We start from the raw sequence: 21,652 nt of genomic DNA, 5'->3' as shown, positions 1-21,652 counted from the left end.
CTGCCTTGCACGTCGCTCCTGCGTTGGTCCGGCTCTCGCCGCCCCGTCGGCTCACCTGCTCTCCCGAGATCCTCTGCTGTCTCGCCTCTCCGCTGGCCGTCTCGCCTACTCGGGACTGAAAACTGCTCCGGGTCGGGGTCCGGGGCCCGCTCACCAGTACCGGGCTCGTCCTCGTCGCTGGAGGCGTCCTCACTCGACGCGATCCCCTCCGCCGTTGTATTACCAGTCCCTCCGGGCCCGGCCCGAGCTTGCTCACGGGCTTCAGCTGCCTGCAAGCGCCTGGCCAAGTCCGCCATGGCCCGCCGCAGGTCCTCTAGGGATTCCTCAGGTCTTACCGGGCGAAGCGCCTGCCTCAGCTGGGTGTCCCAGGTTGGGGCCAACCCCCCAGACCTCGGCGCGCTCCCCGCCGTGCTTGGGAACCCCATGGCCCGGCGCCTTCCCTTGGCCGCCGCTGCCGAGGGTCTCGGGGTCCCGGACAGCTGCTCCTGGCCCCCCGATTTTCGGAGGAAATCTCCCGGGGACATTAAACCCATGTTCCCGGGGTTCGTGGGGGTCGAGACCGCCTCGTTGCTTGAAAACGCCATCTCTGGATCCGTCCCGATAAGCGCTCGGATGCGATGCCGACCCTGGAGTTCGGTGGGAAGCTCTTACGATGTCGGGAACCCGCTTGCTAACTGAAAAAACAGGGTGCCCTTTGAAGAAAACGTCACGCCAGGCCTGGTGAACGATACAACAGGAACAAGCTTTATTTCAGCAACGTGGAGTCCGCTGGTATGGAGTAAGAGCTTCCACCGAACTCCAGGTGGAAGCTCTCTTTTATACAAAACCCACCTCCTTTGGCTGTATTGCCCCACCCAGTACTTCCCGAGGGAACATGCTGATACAATCATGACTCATGCACATATGCGAGGTTTTCCGGGGTTCCCGATGGCCCATTTTCCTGGAACAAAGGGCCATCTCCGGGCCCTTGTCAAAAGGTGGAGGGGGACATTGAGGTTCTTTAGCGGCCATTGCCACCTCAACGATCGGGTGGGGCGCCCAGCTGCCGGCTTGCCTGTGATCACCATGCCCTACCTCCGTGATCGCGGGCGCCTCTGATGGCGGGGTTCGGTCTGGTTCCCAAGCCACCAAGGACCGAACCACGACACCACTCTAATGTAGAAGCTCACAAGTCACACTGAGACTAGCCTACCACACAGGGTTGTAAACAAAAAATGGAGGAGAAAAGAAATGCAGAAACTGCTCTTGGTCCCCATTGTAGCAAAAAGCATTGTACATGAACTAAATTTATAATACACATGGCTGAAGGGGGGCAGATAAAAATGTGGATTGTTTGGTGGGAGCAAAGGACATAGGGAAAGGTGAGGGTTGTCATTAGGGGACAGTGAAATCCCTCCCCACAAGTCCTTGCAGGTTCCCCATAGTGCCACTGGCCACAGTTTTCCTGGGGAGAAGCCTAATCTATTTTAAAATGCCTAACCTTTTAAAGTCTTTGGGTAAATATTTTCTCTTGTAATTTGCTTTGTTACTGCTTGTATCTTATTTTCCTTGAATGTATATATCTCTATATTTTTTATTATAATGGCCTTTGGTCTCATGCATAAAACTCCTCTCTCTGTATCTGGCATTTTAAAAATGAGATGCTAGCAGTTTTTACCCATGAGGTTCACCCACATGGGGTGGGGGCCTCTCTGTCATGCTGAAGGGCTCTCTAAAATTCACGCCATACAATATTGTTTAATCACAGGGTACTGGCCGAATGTCCCTGGTGACATAACGGGATCACTTCTAGTGGCCCCGGAAGTGATGTCATTACATCCTCAACAACCTCCATGGCTGCATTGCCTCCCCCATTTTTCTCACACTGCCCAGCTGACTAGCACGAACAGGCGGGGGAGGGGGGAGAGACAACCCTATTTCATCTCTACAGCAGATTCGGGATACATTTTTTGAAAGCTTTGTAAAGAAGGACTTCTCTCTGGGAGCAAGTGAAGGATTTATCTTCTCACCTGGTACCCACCCATCTGTCTCATCTGATTTTCACTCATTGTGCTGCTGTTGAGGATGGAGTGGAGGGCTTTGACAGTGGCATACAGGGAGCTGTCGTCTCCAGCCATTCTCAGGAGGCCAAGCAGAAGAGCTGGCCCTCCAATGTAGCTGAGGCTGACCGCAGCAGGGCACGCCTGGAGCACTCGGGTCCCTGTAAGGAAGGCCAGAAAACCACACTGTTTAGCAGTGCCGCCACTGCTGATTAGGTCTGAGTATAGGAGGCAGGGATCAACTATCCTGAGGTCTGCTCAGAACAAAAGAACACAGACTATGGCTCCAAGAAACTGAACCAGAACAAAAGGGATCAGATACGCAGGCAGGACAGGCAGGCAGGCAGGCCTCTAGTCCACAACCAAAGCACATTTTGCCAGCATCAAGACACCTTTTTGAAAAGCTGAAAATAATGATTGCTTCCTTCTTTCCACAATAGCTCTCTATCCCCCCCCCCCCCACCGTGGAACAATTCTTGTAACCATTTGAGCTTTGAATCTGTCTCCTCTTTTTGTTTCCTCCTTTTTTTTTTTTGCTTTATCCAAAAGTGAACTGATCATCAGCAAAAGGCCCAAGTCCCAAGAAGTCCGGTCCTTTCTTTTTCAGAATGAGCCCCCCCCCCCCCGACAGATGGCCAATTCAAACTGGCTTTGGAACCCAGCTGACACTTGAATCTTGTATGAGCCCCAAACCTTCAGAGAAACAAGCTCCAAGTGAAGACTAAAGACACCCCATCACTGCTAGCAACTCTGACAAAATGTAAGAGTGAGATCAATTCCTTGTTGCCTCTCCCATGGGTCTGCTGGTATGGGTGAGGTTACCAGAGTCCTCTCTAGCTCACCACAGGCACCGTTGGGCTTCTTTTCCACTGGTCACCTTCCTGAGTGACTAACATTTACAGGACTCAACCTCATGGGTGGGCCCCAGACTGTAGAATTAGCATCTTCTGCTAGACAGATCTGTTTACATTTCCCCCAGCAATGTGGGAGCCACTAACAGAAAAAGGCTATCGGGTGGCTGGTGTTTCAAAGGCCTCTTCTCCTGGAGAGATTCAGGGCTCCGCTGCAGCATATCTGTTTTGTCTGTACTGGCCCAGGGGCTTCATTCTTAAACACTGCAGTTTGCACTTACCATTGTGGCTCATAGCAACGGATCCAATTGTTCTTAAGGGGCCAGCAAGTCTCCCAGCAGTATTTCGAGCCAGGTAAACTGGTGTCATATCATCACGAGAGGAAAGCTCCAACTGCAAGATATGGAAAGCACTGCAATGTGAGAGAGGCGAAAGCAAGAAACAACTGTGGGGAGCCAGCTTGGTGTTCTAATCTGGAGAGCCGAGTTCAATTCCCCGAGTTCAATTCTCCATGTGCAGCCAGCTGGGTGATTTCTATTAGAACTATAAAATCAGAGTCCAGGAGCACCTTTAAGACCACCAAAGATTTAATCAAGGCATGAGCTTTCGAGTGCAAGCACCCTTCGTCAGACTATGATCTTCTTACATGATAGGGCATATATAGCAAAAATAACAGTCACATAATCCCAATTAAAATAAATTGTGAGGAATGTGGAAACAAAAGTTACATAAGGTTAGCATGCATAGTGAGATAAAAAACCTTTGTCCTTGCATTTCTGCAAGTTATTACAACACAATACTTTGACATACCCTGGACTCAACAAGGACAAAGGTTTTTTAACTTGTGTATCCATATTCCTCACTATGTATTTTATTTGTGATAATATGACTGTAAGATATGGCATTGCAATGGAATTTTGAGTTTGACTCCCTGTCCTTGGGATAGTGACCAGCAATTCCCTGGCAGGAATGTCTCACAGCTGTATGGAGCAAGCAACATATGGAGAGGTGAGAGCCTTTGATCTCTCTACCAGCAACACTTTGGTTTCTCTTTGTAAAGTACACTGAATTCTAGGGGATTCATTGGCTGTTTTGACAAAGGATTGCCATTGGCTGTATCTGGTTGTGACACAGATGTAACAGATCTGATTTTTGCCATATATTCCCTGTCATGTAAGAAGATCATAGTCTGACGAAGGGTGCTTGCACTCGAAAGCTCACGCCTTGATTAAATCTTTGTTGGTCTTAAAGGTGCTACTGGACTCTGATTTTATTGTGCTACTTCAGACCAACACAGCTACTCATTTGAATCTTCTATTAGAACTGTTCATACACAGCAGTTCTGTCAGAGCTCTCTCTACCCCACCTACCACACAGGGTGTCATAGAATTATAGACTCATAGAGTTGGAAGGGGCTTCCTGGGTCATCTAGTCCAACCCCCTGCACTATGCAGGACACTCGCATTCCTATCGCTCATCCACTGCTGCCTCCTTGAGCCTTCCCAGAATCAGCCTCTCCGTCAGATGGCTATCCAGCCTCTGTTTAAAAATCTCCAAAGATGGAGAACCCACCACCTCCCGAGGAAGCCTATTCCACTGAGAAACTACTCTGTCAGGAACTTCTTCTGTTGTTTGTTGTGGGGAGAGGAAGGGAAGGCCATTGTAAGCCTCTATAAGACTCCTTCAGGCAGTGAAAAGCAGACTATTACAACCAACACTTCCTCTTCATGGAAAGGGCGTGGGAAAATAGAATTCTGAGAAAACGATGCTACACACATGATGGGGATTGGCCCTGTTTTGATGGGGCGGGGCTCATTGCCCCTGCATGGCAAGCAAGCAGAAGGCCCCAGGTTCAATCCTTGGCCTCTCCAGCTCAAGGACCCGGCAGGAGGGACAGTCCTAATGCATACTCACCAAGGTCTGGACCAGGGGTCTGCTTCAGTATAAGGTGGCTTCATGCATGTGTGTGCTTACCCCCTCCCTTTTGTGTTGTCAGTGTCTTGTGTTCACCCCTCCCACTTCACCCCAGGTTGTCCTCTGAGTGATGGCAATCTTATAACACTGGGACGAAGCAGGCAGCAAGGTTTCCTATAGCCTTCTCCAAGCAATTACCCATCCATGGAATTCCTTTCCTTTATGGGAGGGGAGGTATGTTTTGTCCCCTCATGCTTGTATTAGGTCTTCATTCTCACCACCCCTTCTCAAACCCTATAGCTCCTGGTGAGTTTTTGATGACAACATCTAAAATAATGAAATTATATAATTGATTTGACAATCATGGCAACTCAACATGTACAGGGTTTCCATTTACTGTGCGACATAATTACTGAATCACACTGTCGTGAATTAGTGTATCCAGTCCCACAATCGCACACTGAATACTATTTTCATTAGGATTTTATGGGAGACTTTGCTGGCCATTTTCTTAATAGGCGACTAAGGAAGAACAGGGGGCCTTTGAAATGATCGTAACTGTTCCCCACAATACATCCACTCTTTAAAAAACGTTTTGATGCTGTAATACTTCTGCATGGGCCAAATAAGAGGAGGTCCTGTCACTGACAAGGAACATGATGCCACTGTTAGTGTGCTTCGGAATGGTGTGAGCTGTGTGACGATCAGCAGCCACTGCCTTGGCTGGCAACGAAGGAGGGGGTGGCAGCAAGCAGGCTGCTCCCACAGGACATCCAGCCTCTTTTCTATGATGTTATGACATTGTAATGTTACTGCAAGTGGGCAAAAAAAGGGAGATTACGTCAATGAAGGGTGGGACACAAAGGGTGGGCTGGATCCCCCAAAATCCGCTTTTTGCAGAAGGGGTGCTGAAAAGTTGGAGCATCATCTGGGGAGTCAACTCATCAGGAAACAGCAGTGACACTGAGGTCCCAGTCTAATCTACAAGATACTTTCAGCATTTTTCCAGGGAAGGATTTCTGTATTCAGATGCATTCAAATATACCCCTTGATCAGGATCCCCCTTCCTGTCGCTCTGTCTAGCAGAAAGGCAGGCTAAAAGAACATGCTGGAAAAGAGATGTGCATGACACCGGGGGAAAGCTGGGGAGGGGTGAACATGGGAAACCATTTACCTTCTGGTGCTCACCCATGGAGACCCTGAGGAGGCAGCTGAAAACTTAACACTCAAGGTGCCACTCCAAAATCTCACATTCTTCACTGAGTGGCCTTCTGGCAAGGCAAGGGCACCAGATCATTACCAGAACTACTGCATGTCAGACAGTACTAATGAACTTATTGGATGATTTTGGAGAGGTTGGGCACTGTGGAATCTGTCCTGTTAGAAAGACCACTTCTAGGATGGCAGCCATGGCCTCATGGAATAAGATCATCTGTAGTTTCTTCGTGCAGCAAAAGAGCCCAAAGCCTTACCTCTTTGGCTATCAGGCGTCCATCCACCTCTCCATAGCAGTCCCTTATGCCTCTGATGGTGGTGCAGATGGAACTCATAATGTTGAGTCCAAAGGAAACCTTTTCCTGGACTACTAAGGCTCCGGTCTGTGCACTGGTACTGTAGGAGTTTTCTCCTAAAGGAAGAGATGGATGGAGGATACTGAGAAGGAGGTACTCTATAGTAGCGATCCCCAACCTGTGGGCTGCGGACCACATGTAGTCCATCGACTAATTGAAGGTGGGCCGCGAAGGACGCCTTCTCCCCCTCCCCCCGGCCCTTTACTTCATCCCCCCCGGCCCTTTACAACACACTTCGGGAGTCATTATCTCCCATCACTCCCAGATGGGACTATCTCAATCCAGAGAAACAAGTTCAGGGTTCCCATTGATTTGTCATTGTCATGAGTTAAAATTTCCATGAAAATAAAATGTTCCTTATGTTCATTGTTGTGGCGTGTCTGTATCTTATTTTGAAGGAATGTTTAAACATTACCATAGCGATCAGAGAGCGTTAGGGCAGTGGCTGAGAGTAGAGGAGTAAACTACCCCCCTCCCCACCGGGCCTCAGTAAAATTCTCAAGCGTTGAGTGGTCCCCAGTGATAAAAAGTTTGGGGACCACTGCTCTACAGGATGAGGTGAGGATCACTCCCAAACCCTCCAATGCTAATGAGGTCAACAGGAGGCTCTTCTGTGATCAAACTTCATTGGGGCAATAGGGTCCACAGAACCATAGAGTGGGAAGGGGCCATCCAGGCCATCTAGTCTCACCTCCTGCTCAATGCAGGATCAGCCTCAAGCACCCAGGAGAAGGATCTGTCCAGCTGCTGCTTGAAGACCACCAAAATTTAGTGGAGATTTGATTGACTCTTCAGGTTTTTTAAAACACTGCTTTGGTAGCAGTTGCAAAAAAGGTATTTCCTGCGTGACAAGTCTCCCCCATCCTATATTGCTGTATTTGGTTTTTCCTACCTAAATGCATAACTTTACATTTGTCCCTAATGAACTTCATTTTATTCAGTTTAGCCCACTTCTCGAGCCTATCAAGATCCTCCTGTATTCTGTTGCTGTCTTCAGTTGTGTTTGCTACCCCTCCCAGTTTAGTATCATCTGCAAATTTAATAAGTATCCCCTCTAATCCCTCATCCAAATCATTTATAAGTATGTTGAACAACACAGGCCTAAGCCTGTTAGAGATAATCAGCGCATGCTGGGGCCTTTCCTGAAGCTCCCTATGGGAAAGGAAAGGACCCTGAACTGTGACTGCTGATTCACTCCCAGAACAAGTAAGACTGAGTATGTCAAGTGAGCTTTCCAGCCCCCCGCAGCAGACTTTTGAAAGGTGACCCATGTCAAGGTCCACATATGGGCCTTATACCTCCAAGTTCTACAGCCTGGAAGTTGCTACGGTATCTTGGGCCCAATTTGAATATGCGCTGCAGAGTCTCTCCTGAAACAGCTTCTTCCAAGAAGTGCATGGGGCCCTGGCGCCATGTCAAGGGAGATTTCTGTTTCCAAACCCGGGGCGTAGCCACATAGCCATAGACATCAATAAAAGAAGACGGATCCATGGAAGCAATGCTGCCTGGAAACGGCTGGATGTATTGCATCTGCAACAGAGAAAAGGAAACAATTTTTTTGATATTGCCCCCTTGGGGAGGAGGGTGTATGGTTGCATTCCTAAGAACACAAGCCTGGAAGCAAGCCCCACTGAATTAAATGGGATTAACTTCTTAGTAGACCAGCTTATGATTGCTCCCTTAGCCACCTCTGACAGAATTCTGGATAAAAATTGAACAACACAAAAAACACGACACATAAAATTGCATCCTGCTTCATATCATACTAGCTTTCTGCATGAAGGGATTTTTTTTTTGCATGGAGGAGCCTTCAGCCACGTGAGCTTTTGCCTGCAGTCTGAAGTGGAATAGACCAAGGAGAGGCCTTTCTGCATGTTCAGGTAGGACCTGGAGATCTCCAAGAATAACCAAAGAGCTCCAGACTACAGAGATCAGTTCCCATGGAGAAAATGGCTACTTCATAGCACGGCATTTCATAATGTCTAGAAGAAACAGAAGTCCTGGAGTGACCATGCATCCCTGCTGAGCTCTATCCCTTCTCCAAACACTATTTTTCGCTCCAGATACAGCCCAAGGAATTTCTCAGTGTACAGTTGGCCACCCTAAGTTTATAAAATCAGCCTTTCTATCAGATAACTATCTAGCCTCTGCTCAAAAACGTCCAAAGAAGGAGAATCCACACCCTCCCAAGGAAGCCTGTTCCACTGAGGAACTGCTGTAACTGGTCTGCCTTCTGGGGCAACAGAAAACAACTCTGATCCATCTTCTCTATGACAGCCCTTCAAGTATTTGAAGATGGGCATCATTTCACTCCCCCTTCAAGGATCGCTGCCTTGCCATGGCAAGGGGGCTTGCGTAGCTCAGTGAAGCTATGAGCTATGCCATGCAGGGCCACCCAAGACGGAAAGGTCATAGCAGAGAGCTCTGACAGAAGGTGATCCACTGGAGAAGGAAATGGCAAACCACTCCGGTATCTTCGCCATGAAAACCCAACGGACAGTTCCAAAAGACAAAACGATATGACGCCGGAAGATGAGCCCCTCAGGTCGGAAGGTGTCCAATATGCTACTGGGGATGAGCAGACGGCTAGTACGAGTAGCGCCAGAATTAATGAAGCGGCTGGGCCAAAGCTGAAAGAACGCTCTGTTGTGGAAGTAACTGGTGGCGAAAAGACAGTCCGATGCTGTAAAGATTTTTATTCCACAGGAACCTAGGGCAAACTTTAATAAACTCAGAGACATGATGAGTGTCATACCATGGACGAGAATGCTGGAAGGGAAGGGAGCATGTGAAGGGTGGGCGCTACTCAAACAAGAGCTATTGCATGCTCAATCAATGACAATCCCAGAAAGCCAAAAACACTGCAGGAGCTCTAAGAAGCCTATTTGGATGAACAGAGAACTTCAAGAGGAACTAAGAAAGAAAAGGAAAATGTTCAGGAAATGGAGGGAAGGACAGAGCTCTAAAGAAGAGTACCTACAGGTTACTAGGCACTGTAGATCAATCATCAGAAAGGCCAAAGCTGAGAGTGAGCTAAGATTGGCCAGGGAAGCCCATTGTAACAAGAAAGGATTTTTCAGTTAAAGTAAAGGAGGCAATAGGCCCACTGTTGGGTGCGGATGGACAAACTCTAACGGAAGATGCAGAGAAAGCAGAAAGGCTTAGTGCCTATTTTACATCTATTTTTTCCCACAGGTCAAAGGGTTTAGGCACATCTAGAGATGGCAGTAGCCAGAGGATAGTGTCTGGGTTGCAGGTTGACATGGATAGAGAGGTTGTCGAGAGGCATTTAGCTGCACTGGATGAGTTCAAATGACCTGGGCCGGATGAAATGCACCCAAGAGTGCTCAAAGAAGTTTCCAGAGAATTTGCACAGCCCTTGTCAATCATCTTCGGAACCTCTTTAAGGACTGGAGATGTCCCGGAGGACTGGAAGAGAGCAAACGTTATTCCGATCTTCAAAAAAGTGAGGAAGGATGACTCGGGAAACTACAGACCAGTGAGTCTGACCTCTGTTGTGGGGAAGATAATGGAGCAGATATTAAAGGGAGCGATCTGCAAACATCTGGAGGACAATTTGGTGATCCAAGGAAGTCAGCATGGATTTGTCTCCAACAGGTCCTGCCAGACCAACCTGGTTTCCTTTTTTGACCAAGTAACTGGTTTGCTGTATCGTGGAAATTCAGTTGATGTCATTCACTTGGATTTTAGTAAAGCTTTTGACAAAGTTCCCCGTGATGTTCTGATGGATAACTTGATGGACTGCAATCTGGATTTTCAGATAGTTAAGTAGATAGGGAATTGGTTAGAGAACTGCACTCAAAGAGTTGTTGTCAATGGTGTTTCATCAGACTGGAGAGAGGTGAGTAGCGGGGTACCTCAGGGCTCGGTGCTCGGCCCGGTACTTTTTAACATATTTATTAATGATCCAGATGAGGGGGTGGAGGGACTACTCATCAGGTTTGCAGATGACACCAAATTGGGAGGACTGGCAAATACTCTGGAAGATAGAGACAGAAAAGGAGGTTGAGAGGGGACATGAAAGCCCTCTTTAAGTATTTGAAAGATTGTCACTTGGAGGAGGGCAGGATGCTGTTTCTGCTGGCCGCAGAGGAGAGGACACGCAGTAATGGGTTTAAACTTCAAGTACAACGATATAGGCTAGATATCAGGAAAAGATTTTCACAGTCAGAGTAGTTCAGCAGTGGAATAGGCTGCCTAAGGAGGTGGTGAGCTCCCCCTCACTGGCAGTCTTCAAGCAAAGGTTGGATGCACACTTTTCTTGGATGCTTTAGGATGCTTAGGGCTGATCCTGCGTAGAGCAGGGGGTTGAACTAGATGGCCTGTATGGCCCCTTCCAACTCTATGATTCTATGATTCTATGAACCTGGAACGTCAGATCCATGAATCAAGGCAAGCTGGATGTTGTCAAACAAGAGATGATAAGACTGAACATCGACATTTTAGGAATCAGTGAACTCAAATAGACAGGAATGGGTGAATTTAATTCAGATGACCATCAGGTATACTACTATGGACAAGAATCTTACAGAAGAATGGAGTAGCCTTCATAATCAATAAAAGAGTAGGAAAAGCAGTCTTGGGATACAATCCCCAAAATGACAGAATGATCTCAGTTCAAATCCAAGGCAAACCATTCAACATCACAGTAATCCAGGTCTATGCCCCAACCACTGCTGCTGGAGGATGAAGTTGATCAGTTCTATGAAGCCCTACAACACTTTCTAGAAGCAACGCCAAAAAATGATGTGCTTATCATCATGGGGGATTGGAATGCTAAAGTAGGAAGCCAAAAGATAACCGGGATAACAGGCAAGTTTGGCCTTGGAGTACAAAATGAAGCAGGGTGGTAGAATTTTGTCAAGAGAATACAATGGTCATAGCAAACACTCTTTCCCAACAACCCAAGAGACGACTCTACACATGGACATCACCAGACGGTCAACAACAACAATCATTTCACAGTTGCTTTCTCTCCAGGCTAAACTGACCAAGCTCCCTCAACCTTTCCTCATACGACTTGGTCTCCAAATCCCGCATCATCTTTATAGCCCTCCTCTGGATATGCTCCAGTTCCCCTACATCTTTCTTCAGTAGTGGTGCTCAAAACTGAACACATCACTCCAAGTGAGGTCTAACCAGAGCAAAGTGGTAACATCACCTTGTGTGATCTGGACACTATACTTCTTTTAATGCAGCTCAAAATCCCGTTTGCCTGTTTAGTCATGCGTTCATTATTGAATCAGAGGTGGCTATACTGTGGCTCTCCAGATGTCCATGGACTACAATTCCCATGCTGTCAGGGGCTGGAGAACCAGCTTGGTGTAGTGGTTGGGAGTGCAGACTTAAGATCTGGCGATCTGGGTTTGAACCTGCACTCCCCAAAAGGAAGCAGCTTCCTGCTTACGGTTAGTAGGCAAGGTTGCCAGATCCCACCTGGGAAATTCCTGGAGGTTGGACCCTAGGGAGGGCTGGGTTTGGGGTGGGGAGGGACCTCAGAAGGCATAATGGCATTCAGGCCACCCTTCAAAGCAACCTTTTCCCCAGGATAACTGACCTCTGTGGCCTGGAGTTCAACTGTAAATTCAGGAGACCTCCCGGCCCCACCTGGAGGTTGGCAGCCCTACTTGTTTGTTTAAGGTAATGTGGAGGAAAGATTTAAAACACACGGAGCACATTGTGAGTTAAGCCTAATCATGCAGAAGAGAAGTAAGTCGCTGTCCACTGAGCACCAACTGCAGAGAGGAACACCAAGCCCTTACCTTCGCAGAGTCCAGCAGCTGCCCGTTGACGTAAGCCGAAACAGTGCAAATCCTCTTTGTTTCTGTTGCTGCCGTAATTGCCAGGTGATGCCACTGCCCAGTGACTAGCAGTTCAGGACAACTGAATTGCACTTGAGAGAAGACTGAGGATTGACCACATCTTTCGCACTCAGGTTCCATGATGTCTGCAGGAGTGGAAAGAAGCAAAAGCACACCCCGCAGGTATAACAGGGAAACATCATAGATGGGAAGCAGCTCTGAAAGGGGAAAACAGCAGGACTGGGAGAGAGCTCCAGGGAAACATCGAGTATTCTCGCAGGCAGGAGGAAAGAGTGTAGCAGGACAGGTTTTCAGCGGATGCTGTAGAAACTGGGAATCCAGCTCTCCCACAGGCAGCAGAGCAGGGTCCCGAGGTCAGACCCACCAAGCGGCCTGTAATGGGGAGTTGCCAAGGCCCTGCCCCCACCTCTTGGGGTTGCAATGGGAGAAATATTTTTCTGAAAGGCCCTCAATCGGATGGCATGCCATCACTTTCAGGACAACCCGGGTAGTCAGGTCAGTCCTCTCCCGGAATCTCTGGACATTCTAAAACCATAGGAAAAACCCTGGGGAAACTCTCTCTAGCAATCACTGACAAATTCAAACAACAGTGTAGCTTTCATGTCACTGCTGTTCATCAATGCCTTGGGTGCAGGCACACATGGGGACGGGGCATGCGCGGGCCTGCGGCTCGGAAACCTTTTACTAGCTTAAGCCCTGTAAGGGGGCACCAACCCAATTGACCACACATGAGCAGGGCTTTCCAACAGTGCTGGTCATATGACTACAGGACAGAGGATTTCGAAGAGGCAGAGTAACTAGAGATCAAATTGCCAACATACGCTGGATCATGGAGAAAGCTAGGGAGTTCCAGAAGAACGTCTACTTCTGCTTCATTGACTATGCTAAAACCTTTGATTGTGTGGAGCACAACAAATTGTGGCAAGTTCTTAAAGAGATGGGAATACCAGAGCATCATTGGAGGCCTGGAGGATCATTGTCCATGGGGTTGCGATGGGTCGGACACGATTTCGCACCTAACAACACTTTTTTTTAATGTCTGAGAATTCACAGCTGCAGGGAGGAAATGTGTGTCTGCACACAACAATTACAGTTTTCATTTACTGTCCTGCCATGCACGTTGAGACCCTAGCAACCTTTCTTACCTAGAAGTGGGTGAGAGGTCTCAGTCAAAAGGTCCGTGTAAAACTGCAGTCCCATATCTAGCATCTGATCTGGTAAACTGATCCAACACATACTGTCTAATAAGAGTGTCCTCCTTTGCCCATGTAGCTGCTTTACCGGTCAGTTTGGTGCAGTGGTTAGGAGTGCGGACTTCTAATCTGGCATGCCAGGTTCGATTCTGCGCTCCCTCACATGCAGCCAGCTGGGTGACCTTGGGCTCGCCACGGCACTGATAAAGCTGTTCTGACCGAGCAGTGATATCAGGGCTCTCTCAGCAGAGAAGAGATTAGACATGTTAGATATGAGAAGAGCAATATTTCATTATTGATAGGATTTAGATAGGCACAAACACTCCTGGTATGTTATTGGGATCCAAAGAAGGGTAGGGCTGCATTTTCCCAAACTATTTCAAGGTCGGAAGTGTCTGCTATTCCAGCCTCTTACAGTGTCTCTTCCATTCCATGCCCGTTGGGCATTCGTGCCCACTCCCTCAGAGCTCAAGCAGTGTGGAAGGTGCCTCTAGAAGAAGAAGAAGAAGAAGAAGAAGAAGAAGAAGAAGAGTTGGTTCTTATATGCCGCTTTTCTTTACCCGAAGGAGTCTCAAAGTGGCTTCCAATCCCCTTCCCTTTCCTGTCCCGACAACAGACCCCCTGTGAGGTAGGTGAAGCTGAGAGAGTCCTGAGATTCCTGCTCTGCCAGAACAGCTTTATCAGTGCTGTGGCGAGCCCATGGTCACCCAGCAGGTTGCATGTAGGGGAGCGCAAATTCAAACCCGGCTCGCCAGATTAGAAGTCCACATTCCTAACAACTACACCAAACCGGCTCCAATACATTCCTTACATCTACTGGAATTTCAGACGTGATGGTTGAATTTTCCAAGCCTTCAGGTGCAAACCTGAGCCTCCAGTGAGGGCGGTATATAAATATAACAAATAAATAAATAAAATAATCTGTAAACTGCTCCTGCGGAGTGGTAGAAATAAAAGAGTAAGGGCTAAAGGGGAGGAGGAAGGGCAGGCTCTGTCCGGGATAAAAACTCGCCTGGCCCAGCCAGAAACTCACCACTCCAAGGAAGAACATTCCATGAAGGAAGTGCTCCGGCCGCCTTCCCCTCGCCCTCGGGAAAGGAGCAGGGATGCCGGGTCTCCGACTGGGGAGACTTTTTCCCTGGGGGGGGGAGTTAGGGGGGACCCAGCCCTTCCCACCCGCCCAGGCAGCGCTGCCAGGGTGGTTGGGAGCAGCTAGCGCCCGCTGTATTTTTTTTACAGCAGGCTTTTATACTAGTCTTTAAACCGCCCGCGGCGCCACGGGTGCCACGGACTAAATAAAGCCGTAAGGGCTGGTGGGGAGGAGTTAGGGCGGGCTCTGTCCGGGATAAAAACTCGGAGGAGCGAATCAGGAGACGGTTTGCGGCTCCTGATTCTCTCCTCCGAGTGTCAATCCTGGACCAAGGAGGCAATGGGGAGGCGCACAAAGCGCGCCTCCCCATTGCCTCCTTGGTCGCCATTGCCTCCGCCTCGATGTGGGGAAAGGAGCAGGGCCTCCACCCACACACCCGCCCAACTCTGCCTTCTCCCGGCCGCCGCCGGCGACGCGACTAACCCGCGGGCGCCACCGCCGCGCCTGCACGCGCCTGTGGTGGTTGGTGTCTGCTACCGACCGCCTGACCAACGAGAGGATGGGGATGCTGCACTTTGTGAGCAGCTTGAGAAAATATCCAAGCGGCAGGACCTTGTCATCATGGGTGACTTCAATTTCCCAGATGTGTGCTGGGAAACAAACTCTGCGAAGCGTCCTCAGTCATGCAAGTTTCTGACCTGCCTGGCTGACAATTTCATTTATCAAATGGTAGATGAACCCACAAGAGGTTCAGCCATACTGGACTTAATACTGACCAACAGGCAAGAGTTGGTGGATGAGGTGAAGGAGGTGGGGACCCTAGGGGGAAGTGACCATGTCCTCATAGAATTCCTTTTGAGATGGGGAGCCAAGGAAGCTTGTAGCCAGACGCGGATGTTGGATTTTCATAGGGCAAACTTTAATAAACTCAGAGACATGATGAGTGTCATACCATGGATAAGAATGCTGGAAGGGAAGGGAGCATGTGAAGGGTGGGCGCTACTCAAACAAGAGCTATTGCATGCTCAATCAATGACTATTCCAGAAAGACGAAAACACGGCAGGAGCTCTAAGAAGCCTATTTGGATGAACAGAGAACTTCAAGAGGAACTAAGAAAGAAAAGGAAAATGTTCAGGAAATGGAGGGAAGGACAGAGCTCTAAAGAAGAGTACATACAGGTTACTAGGTACTGTAGATCAATCATCAGAAAGGCCAAAGCTAAGATTGGCCAGGGAAGCCCATTGTAACAAGAAAAGATTTTTCAGTTATGTGAGGAGCAAACGTAAAGTAAAGGAGGCAATAGGCCCACTGTTGGGTACGGATGGACAAACTCTAACGGAAGATGCAGAGAAAGCAGAAAGGCTTAGTGCCTATTTTACATCTGTTTTTTCCCACAGGTCAAAGGGTTTAGGCACATCTAGAGATGGCCATAGCCAAAGGTCAGTGTCTGGGTGGCAGGTTAACATGGATAGATGTTCTGATGGATAAATTGAAGGACTGCAATCTGGATTTTCAGATAGTCAGGTGGATAGGGAATTGGTTAGAGAACCGCACTTAAAGAGTTGTTGTCAATGGTGTTTCATCAGACTGGAGAGAGGTGAGTAGCGGGGTACCTCAGGGCTCGGTGCTTGGCCCGGTACTTTTTAACATATTTATTAATGATCTAGATGAGGGGGTGGAGGGACTACTCATCAAGTTTGCAGATGACACCAAAGTGGGAGGACTGGCAAATACTCCGGAAGATAGAGACATAGTTCAACGAGATCTGAACACAATGGAAAAATGGGCAAATGAGAACAAGATGCAATTTAATAAAGATAAGCGTAAAGTTCTGCATCTGGGTCAGAAAAATGAAAAGCATGCCTACTGGATGGGGGATACACTTCTAGGTAACACTGTGTGTGAACGAGACCTTGGGGTACTTGTGGATTGTAAACTAAACATGAGCAGGCAGTGTGATGCAGCAGTAAAAAAGGCAAATGCCATTTTGGGCTGTATCAACAGAGGCATCACATCAAAATCACAAGATGTCATAGTCCCATTGTATACAGCACTGGTCAGACCACACTTGGAGTACTGTGTGCAGTTCTGGAGGCCTCACTTCAAGAAGGACGTAGATAAAATTGAAAGGGTACAGAGGAGAGCGACGAAGATGATCTGGGGCCAAGGGACCAAGCCCTATGAAGATAGGTTGAGGGACTTGGGAATGTTCAGCCTGGAGAAAAGGAGGTTGAGAGGGGACATGATAGCCCTCTTTAAGTATTTGAAAGGTTGTCACTTGGAGCAGGGCAGGATGCTGTTTCTGTTGGCTGCAGAGGAGAGGACACACAGTAATGGGTTTAAACTTCAAGTACAACGATATAGGCTAGATATCAGGAAAAGGTTTTTCACAGTCAGAGTAGTTCAGCAGTGGAATAGGCTGCCTAAGGAGGTGGTGAGCTCCCCCTCACTGGAAGTCTTCAAGCAAAGGTTGGATACACACTTTTCTTGGATGCTTTAGGATGCTTAGGGCTAATCCTGCGTTGAGCAGGGGGTTGGACTAGATGGCCAGTGTGGCCCCTTCCAACTCTATGATTCTATGATTCTATGATTCTATGATTCTATGATTCTATGATTCTATGCACCGCTAGCAATGTGCCTGGCCTGCTGCCGCCACCGCCACAGCTGCCCCGCCGCCGCGCCCCTTCACAGGGTCGCCCGCCTCATGGCCGGTCGCGATCCAGCGCCCTTGGACCTCCCGGCCGCAGCTCCCTCTCCCCGGGCCTCAGCTCCCTCTCCCCGCCCCCCCCCCGCAGTAAAAAACTTCCCAGGCCGCAAGCTTGCGGCCCGGGAAGCTTCTTACTGCGGGAGGGCGGGGAGAGGGAATCAGGGCCGGGCCGCACATTGCACATGCGCGGCCCGTGCGGGTGCGGCCCGATGTGCGGGCGTGGTCTGCGCGGGCGCAGCCCGATGCCCTGCCGGTCCCCAGCCTCAGAAAGGTTGGGGACCACTGGAATAGAGGACTGTTCCAATGAATTTGGACTGAACTCCCCAATGATTCCTTGTTTATCCCTCCCCTGGAGCAAAACATAGGGGCATTTGCAGACCGAGTTCTGGCGAACAGGTCTGCTAATGGAGAGCCCCACACTCTGAAAACTTGGTAGAGAGCTTGAACCTTGAGGGACCACTTGCAATTCATGACAAAATCCCCGCTGAGTCTGTCCCCCTCTACCCTGAGAGAGCCCATGATAGGAAAAGCTCTGACGTCTGATCCGAGCCAAGTCCCTTCTTGCCATAGACAGACTGCTGCCCAACACGAGTGGAGGGAGGAGGCACAACCCTGCTTGGAGAAATAGTTTTGTCCATCTGCAGAAGGATTCTTTTGTCAGTCCGGAGGTCTGTAAAGGGAGTTAAGGCTGCTCTAAGTTCTGAAATGTAGGTATAAAAAGAAGATTCTCCAGAGGCCCACCAACCCTGTGCCATTCTGCTCACACAATGCACCCTCCTCCCTTCCAAAGTGGGGTCGTATTTCGAGTGGTGCACTGACAATGATGGTGGGGCCCTCAGAAGGGCTCTCATCTTCTCACCTTCCGAATGTCATTTGTCATGTTTATCCTTATGAGGTTTTTTAGGCTCTGACATTGATCTCTCCTCTGCAGACTAGGGTGTAAACTGCACGGAGCTTTTATTCCAACCCCAGGTCGATTCAGTCCCTGCCCTCTACCCAGAATGCGATTTCCGTTTGGATTTGGGGCGATTTAAATTTTCCTTCTGCAGCAAGAAGGATTGATCCGGAGTGACCCTACCTTTATTGTGCGATATCTCAGAGTGCTTTTAACCCTCAATATTTCAAGATTCAGATTAGATAAACCAGGCTGTTTTGAATCTGGGCTCTCCTCCATGGTAGAGGACCCGTGATTGGCCACAGGTGGTCATGTGACAGACTTGCCTTAAAGGAGAAGCCCCTAATTCTTCTCAATTTCTGTCAGTCCTGGGTTTTTCCTCCCTCCTCTGCCTTTTTCGATCTTCTCCCCCCCCCCCCCCAAGAAAAGAAGGAGGCTCCCTGCTTGGCTCCCCTCCCCCCCTTCAAGAAAAGAAAGAAAGAGGCTTGGCTCCCCCCCCCCCTTCTGAACTACCCTAACCACGTGCAGAAGACTTTCCTGTTTCAATGGGGGGGGGGGAGAGGAAGACCCGAGTTCAAAGCGATCTGAATTCAACAGGATTGACAATGGAATAAACAAAGTAAGTGCAGACTCTGCCTAGGAAAGAACAGGCACCGGAGAGGGTCAGAGTGTATCTGATACCACTGAAACAGATTGTTTAGAAGGTCTAATCGCCAATTCCAAGTTAGATGGCATGGAACAGGTCAAAGTTGGTTCCAAGATTGAGGTCTTACAAGAGCCATGGTAGTTGGAACCGAACAGTTTTGGGTTGCTGCAGAACCTGACAAAGCTTTCTCAAAGAGCGCGGCCTCATGTCTCGATGCTCTGTCTGAGCATGCCTTGAGTGTGAACTTCTGACTGCACATGTAGAGACATTATGTCCTTCACCCAGCATAAAAGGCAGTGGTCGTGCTCATCAGTATGAGGCATCATAACTGAGCATGGACTGCACTTTTTGAAAATTGCCTTGGACATCATCCTCAAAGGAAGAAAGGCAGTAAAGCACAATGGCATACGAAAATTCATGGAGCATTAGAGAAATGCTTCCACTAGTCATGGTGGCAAAAAGGGAATTGAGGGATCTACAACTGGGTCAGAAAAATGAAAAGCATGCCTACTGGATGGGGGATACGCTTCTAGGTAACACTGTGTGTGAACGAGACCTTGGGGTACTTGTGGATTGTAAACTAAACATGACCAGGCAGTGTGATGCAGCGGTAAAAAAGGCAAATGCCATTTTGGGCTGTATCAACAGAGGCATCACATCAAAATCACAAGATGTCATAGTCCCATTGTATACGGCACTGGTCAGACCACACCTGGAGTACTGTGTGCAGTTCTGGAGGCCTCACTTCAAGAAGGACGTAGATAAAATTGAAAGGGTACAGAGGAGAGCAACGAAGATGATCTGGGGCCAAGGGACCAAGCCCTATGAAGATAGGTTGAGGGACTTGGGAATGTTCAGCCTGGAGAAAAGGAGGTTGAGAGGGGACATGATAGCCCTCTTTAAGTATTTGAAAGGTTGTCACTTGGAGGAGGGCAGGATGCTGTTTCCGTTGGCTGCAGAGGAAAGGACGCGCAGTAATGGGTTCAAACTCTAACGATATTGGCTAGATATAAGGAAAAAAATTTTCACAGAGAGTAGTTCAGCAGTGGAATAGACTGCCTAAGGAAGTGGTGAGCTCCCCCTCACTGGCACTCTGCAAGCAAAGGTTGGATACACACTTTTCTTGGATGCTTTGGGCTGATCCTGCATTCTGCAGGGGGTTGGACTAGATGGCCTGTGTGGCCCCTTCCAACTGTATGTTTCTATGGATGGGGACACTCCACCTTGCAGTCAGGTGACCAGGTCAGCAGGAAAGTCCTGTGCATTCATGGTTAATTGGTCAAGTACCCCCTTAAGAACCAACTCTTCTTCTTCTTCTTCTTAAGCTAGTAAAACATTTCTGAGCAGACCTGCACATGCACAGTCCCAATGTGGGACTGCACAGCAAGACAGTAGATTAACATAGAGTTTCTTGCAATTCCTAGAGAGGGCTGCCATCACTTTTCAGATTTCTCTGCAAGTAATATCATGCAATCTCTATTGGCTGCCCCCATGACCCTCATTTGGTTTCTTCTGGTTTTCAGACCCCGGCAGCCCTACTGACTTCTCTAGAAACTGATTCCGTCCAGCACTAGAGGCAAAATCCCGTTTCTCCACAATATTGCCATTTCTGTGCCAGGTAACAGGATATTTCTGCAAAAGAAGAATTTCTCAGAAAAAAGATGCTATGGCTCCTGCACCAAAGGGTGAATGGCTCATTTTTATTGTGCAAAAATGTGATAGTTTATCTGGAGGGACCCTCAGAAGCAAAGCAGCAGAAACACTTGAAATTTGGACATGTTATCAGCCTTGTGGGGAAATCCCTCCCGTTAGGCACCCCCTGAATCTCTCCCCCCTCCTTGAGGCCCCTACCAGAAGCCTTACCAAGGGGCTGGAGGAGCACTTCCTCGGTGGAGATGGTCAGGCAACTGCTCTCAGGAGAGAAGTCTATTGCAAAGCAGACAAATTCTTCTTCTGTCCGCGCCATGTGACGCACCAGGGTAAGAAAGCGCAGGGGGTGGGGGGCATCGTGAGCAGAACCCCTCTTGCTGACCAGAAACCAGGAGGACAAGGTCAGGCCATCCAGTGGCGGGAACAACCGGGGGCCTGGAGTCGGGAAGTGAGAGGTCAGTCAGTCTCTGCTCAGAGCAACCAGGGGGAGAGTGAACTCTTCTAGTGTGTGGGGGGGGGGTGCCTGAAGATCTCCCGGAATGACACCTGATCCCCAGTTTCCCTGGAGAAAAGGGCTGCTTGGGAGATCAGAGTCCCCTTCCCAACCCCCGACCACCCCAGTTTCCTCCCCCCTCCCCCCCACCCCCGATCTCCAGGAACCACAACTGGACGTCTTGTGGAAACAGGTAACAAAACCCGAAGGGGTCTCCATCAGTCAGCTGTGACTAGATAGCACTTTACACACACACAGCTCTGGAAATGCCCCACCGCAAAATGCTGGATATGAACAAGAATGCCCATCAAAAGGTAGGCTGTATCTGTCTCTCTCTCATCTATCCCTCCCTCCCTCCCTCCCTCCCTCCCTCCCTCCCTCCATCCATCCATCCATCCATCCATCTATCTATCTATCATATTTTTAGCCCACCACTCTCTGGAAACTCATGGCGGGGTACAATATAACCCCACCCCGCATAAAAACATGATAAAAGAACAACAGAACAAAGCTAAAAAAGGAGATAAAACCAGACTGGCAGTATAGTCCCTCCCCCATCCCCGCAGTTGTCCACCCCCCAGGGCGGGGCACGCTGGATGTTACCTGAGGAGGGTCTCCTGTTGTTCCTGGCTCAGACCTCAACCAAAGACCTGGCGGAAGAGCTCCGTTTCTCAGGCCCTGCGGAACTTTGACAGCTCTGTCAGGGCCCTCCGCTCTCCTGGGAGCTCCTTCCTCCAGGTCGAGGCCAGGATCGAAAAG

General features: G+C 49.0%; 1 protein-coding gene across 5 annotated transcripts in view; it reads right to left on the bottom strand.

Annotated features, from left to right (window-relative positions):
• WDFY4 (WDFY family member 4) overlaps positions 1-21,652 on the bottom strand; it is a 305,701-nt gene that overhangs the window by 177,730 nt on the left and 106,319 nt on the right. For all 5 annotated transcript variants that reach the window (XM_077350999.1, XM_077351000.1, XM_077350998.1 and 2 more), the window contains 6 exons: positions 20,614-20,835; positions 12,159-12,343; positions 7,674-7,905; positions 6,277-6,431; positions 3,172-3,283; positions 2,010-2,200 (listed from right to left, as the gene is read on the bottom strand). In XM_077350999.1, the coding sequence (XP_077207114.1) occupies positions 2,010-2,200; positions 3,172-3,283; positions 6,277-6,431; positions 7,674-7,905; positions 12,159-12,343; positions 20,614-20,835 (1,097 nt within the window). The remainder of the gene's footprint in view (positions 1-2,009; positions 2,201-3,171; positions 3,284-6,276; positions 6,432-7,673; positions 7,906-12,158; positions 12,344-20,613; positions 20,836-21,652) is intronic.

The sequence above is a fragment of the Paroedura picta genome, chromosome 8 (assembly GCF_049243985.1).
Source record: "Paroedura picta isolate Pp20150507F chromosome 8, Ppicta_v3.0, whole genome shotgun sequence".
Lineage (NCBI taxonomy): Eukaryota > Metazoa > Chordata > Lepidosauria > Squamata > Gekkonidae > Paroedura > Paroedura picta.
Note: the sequence above shows the minus strand (reverse complement) of the source record. Positions and strands in the feature narration are given on the sequence as shown.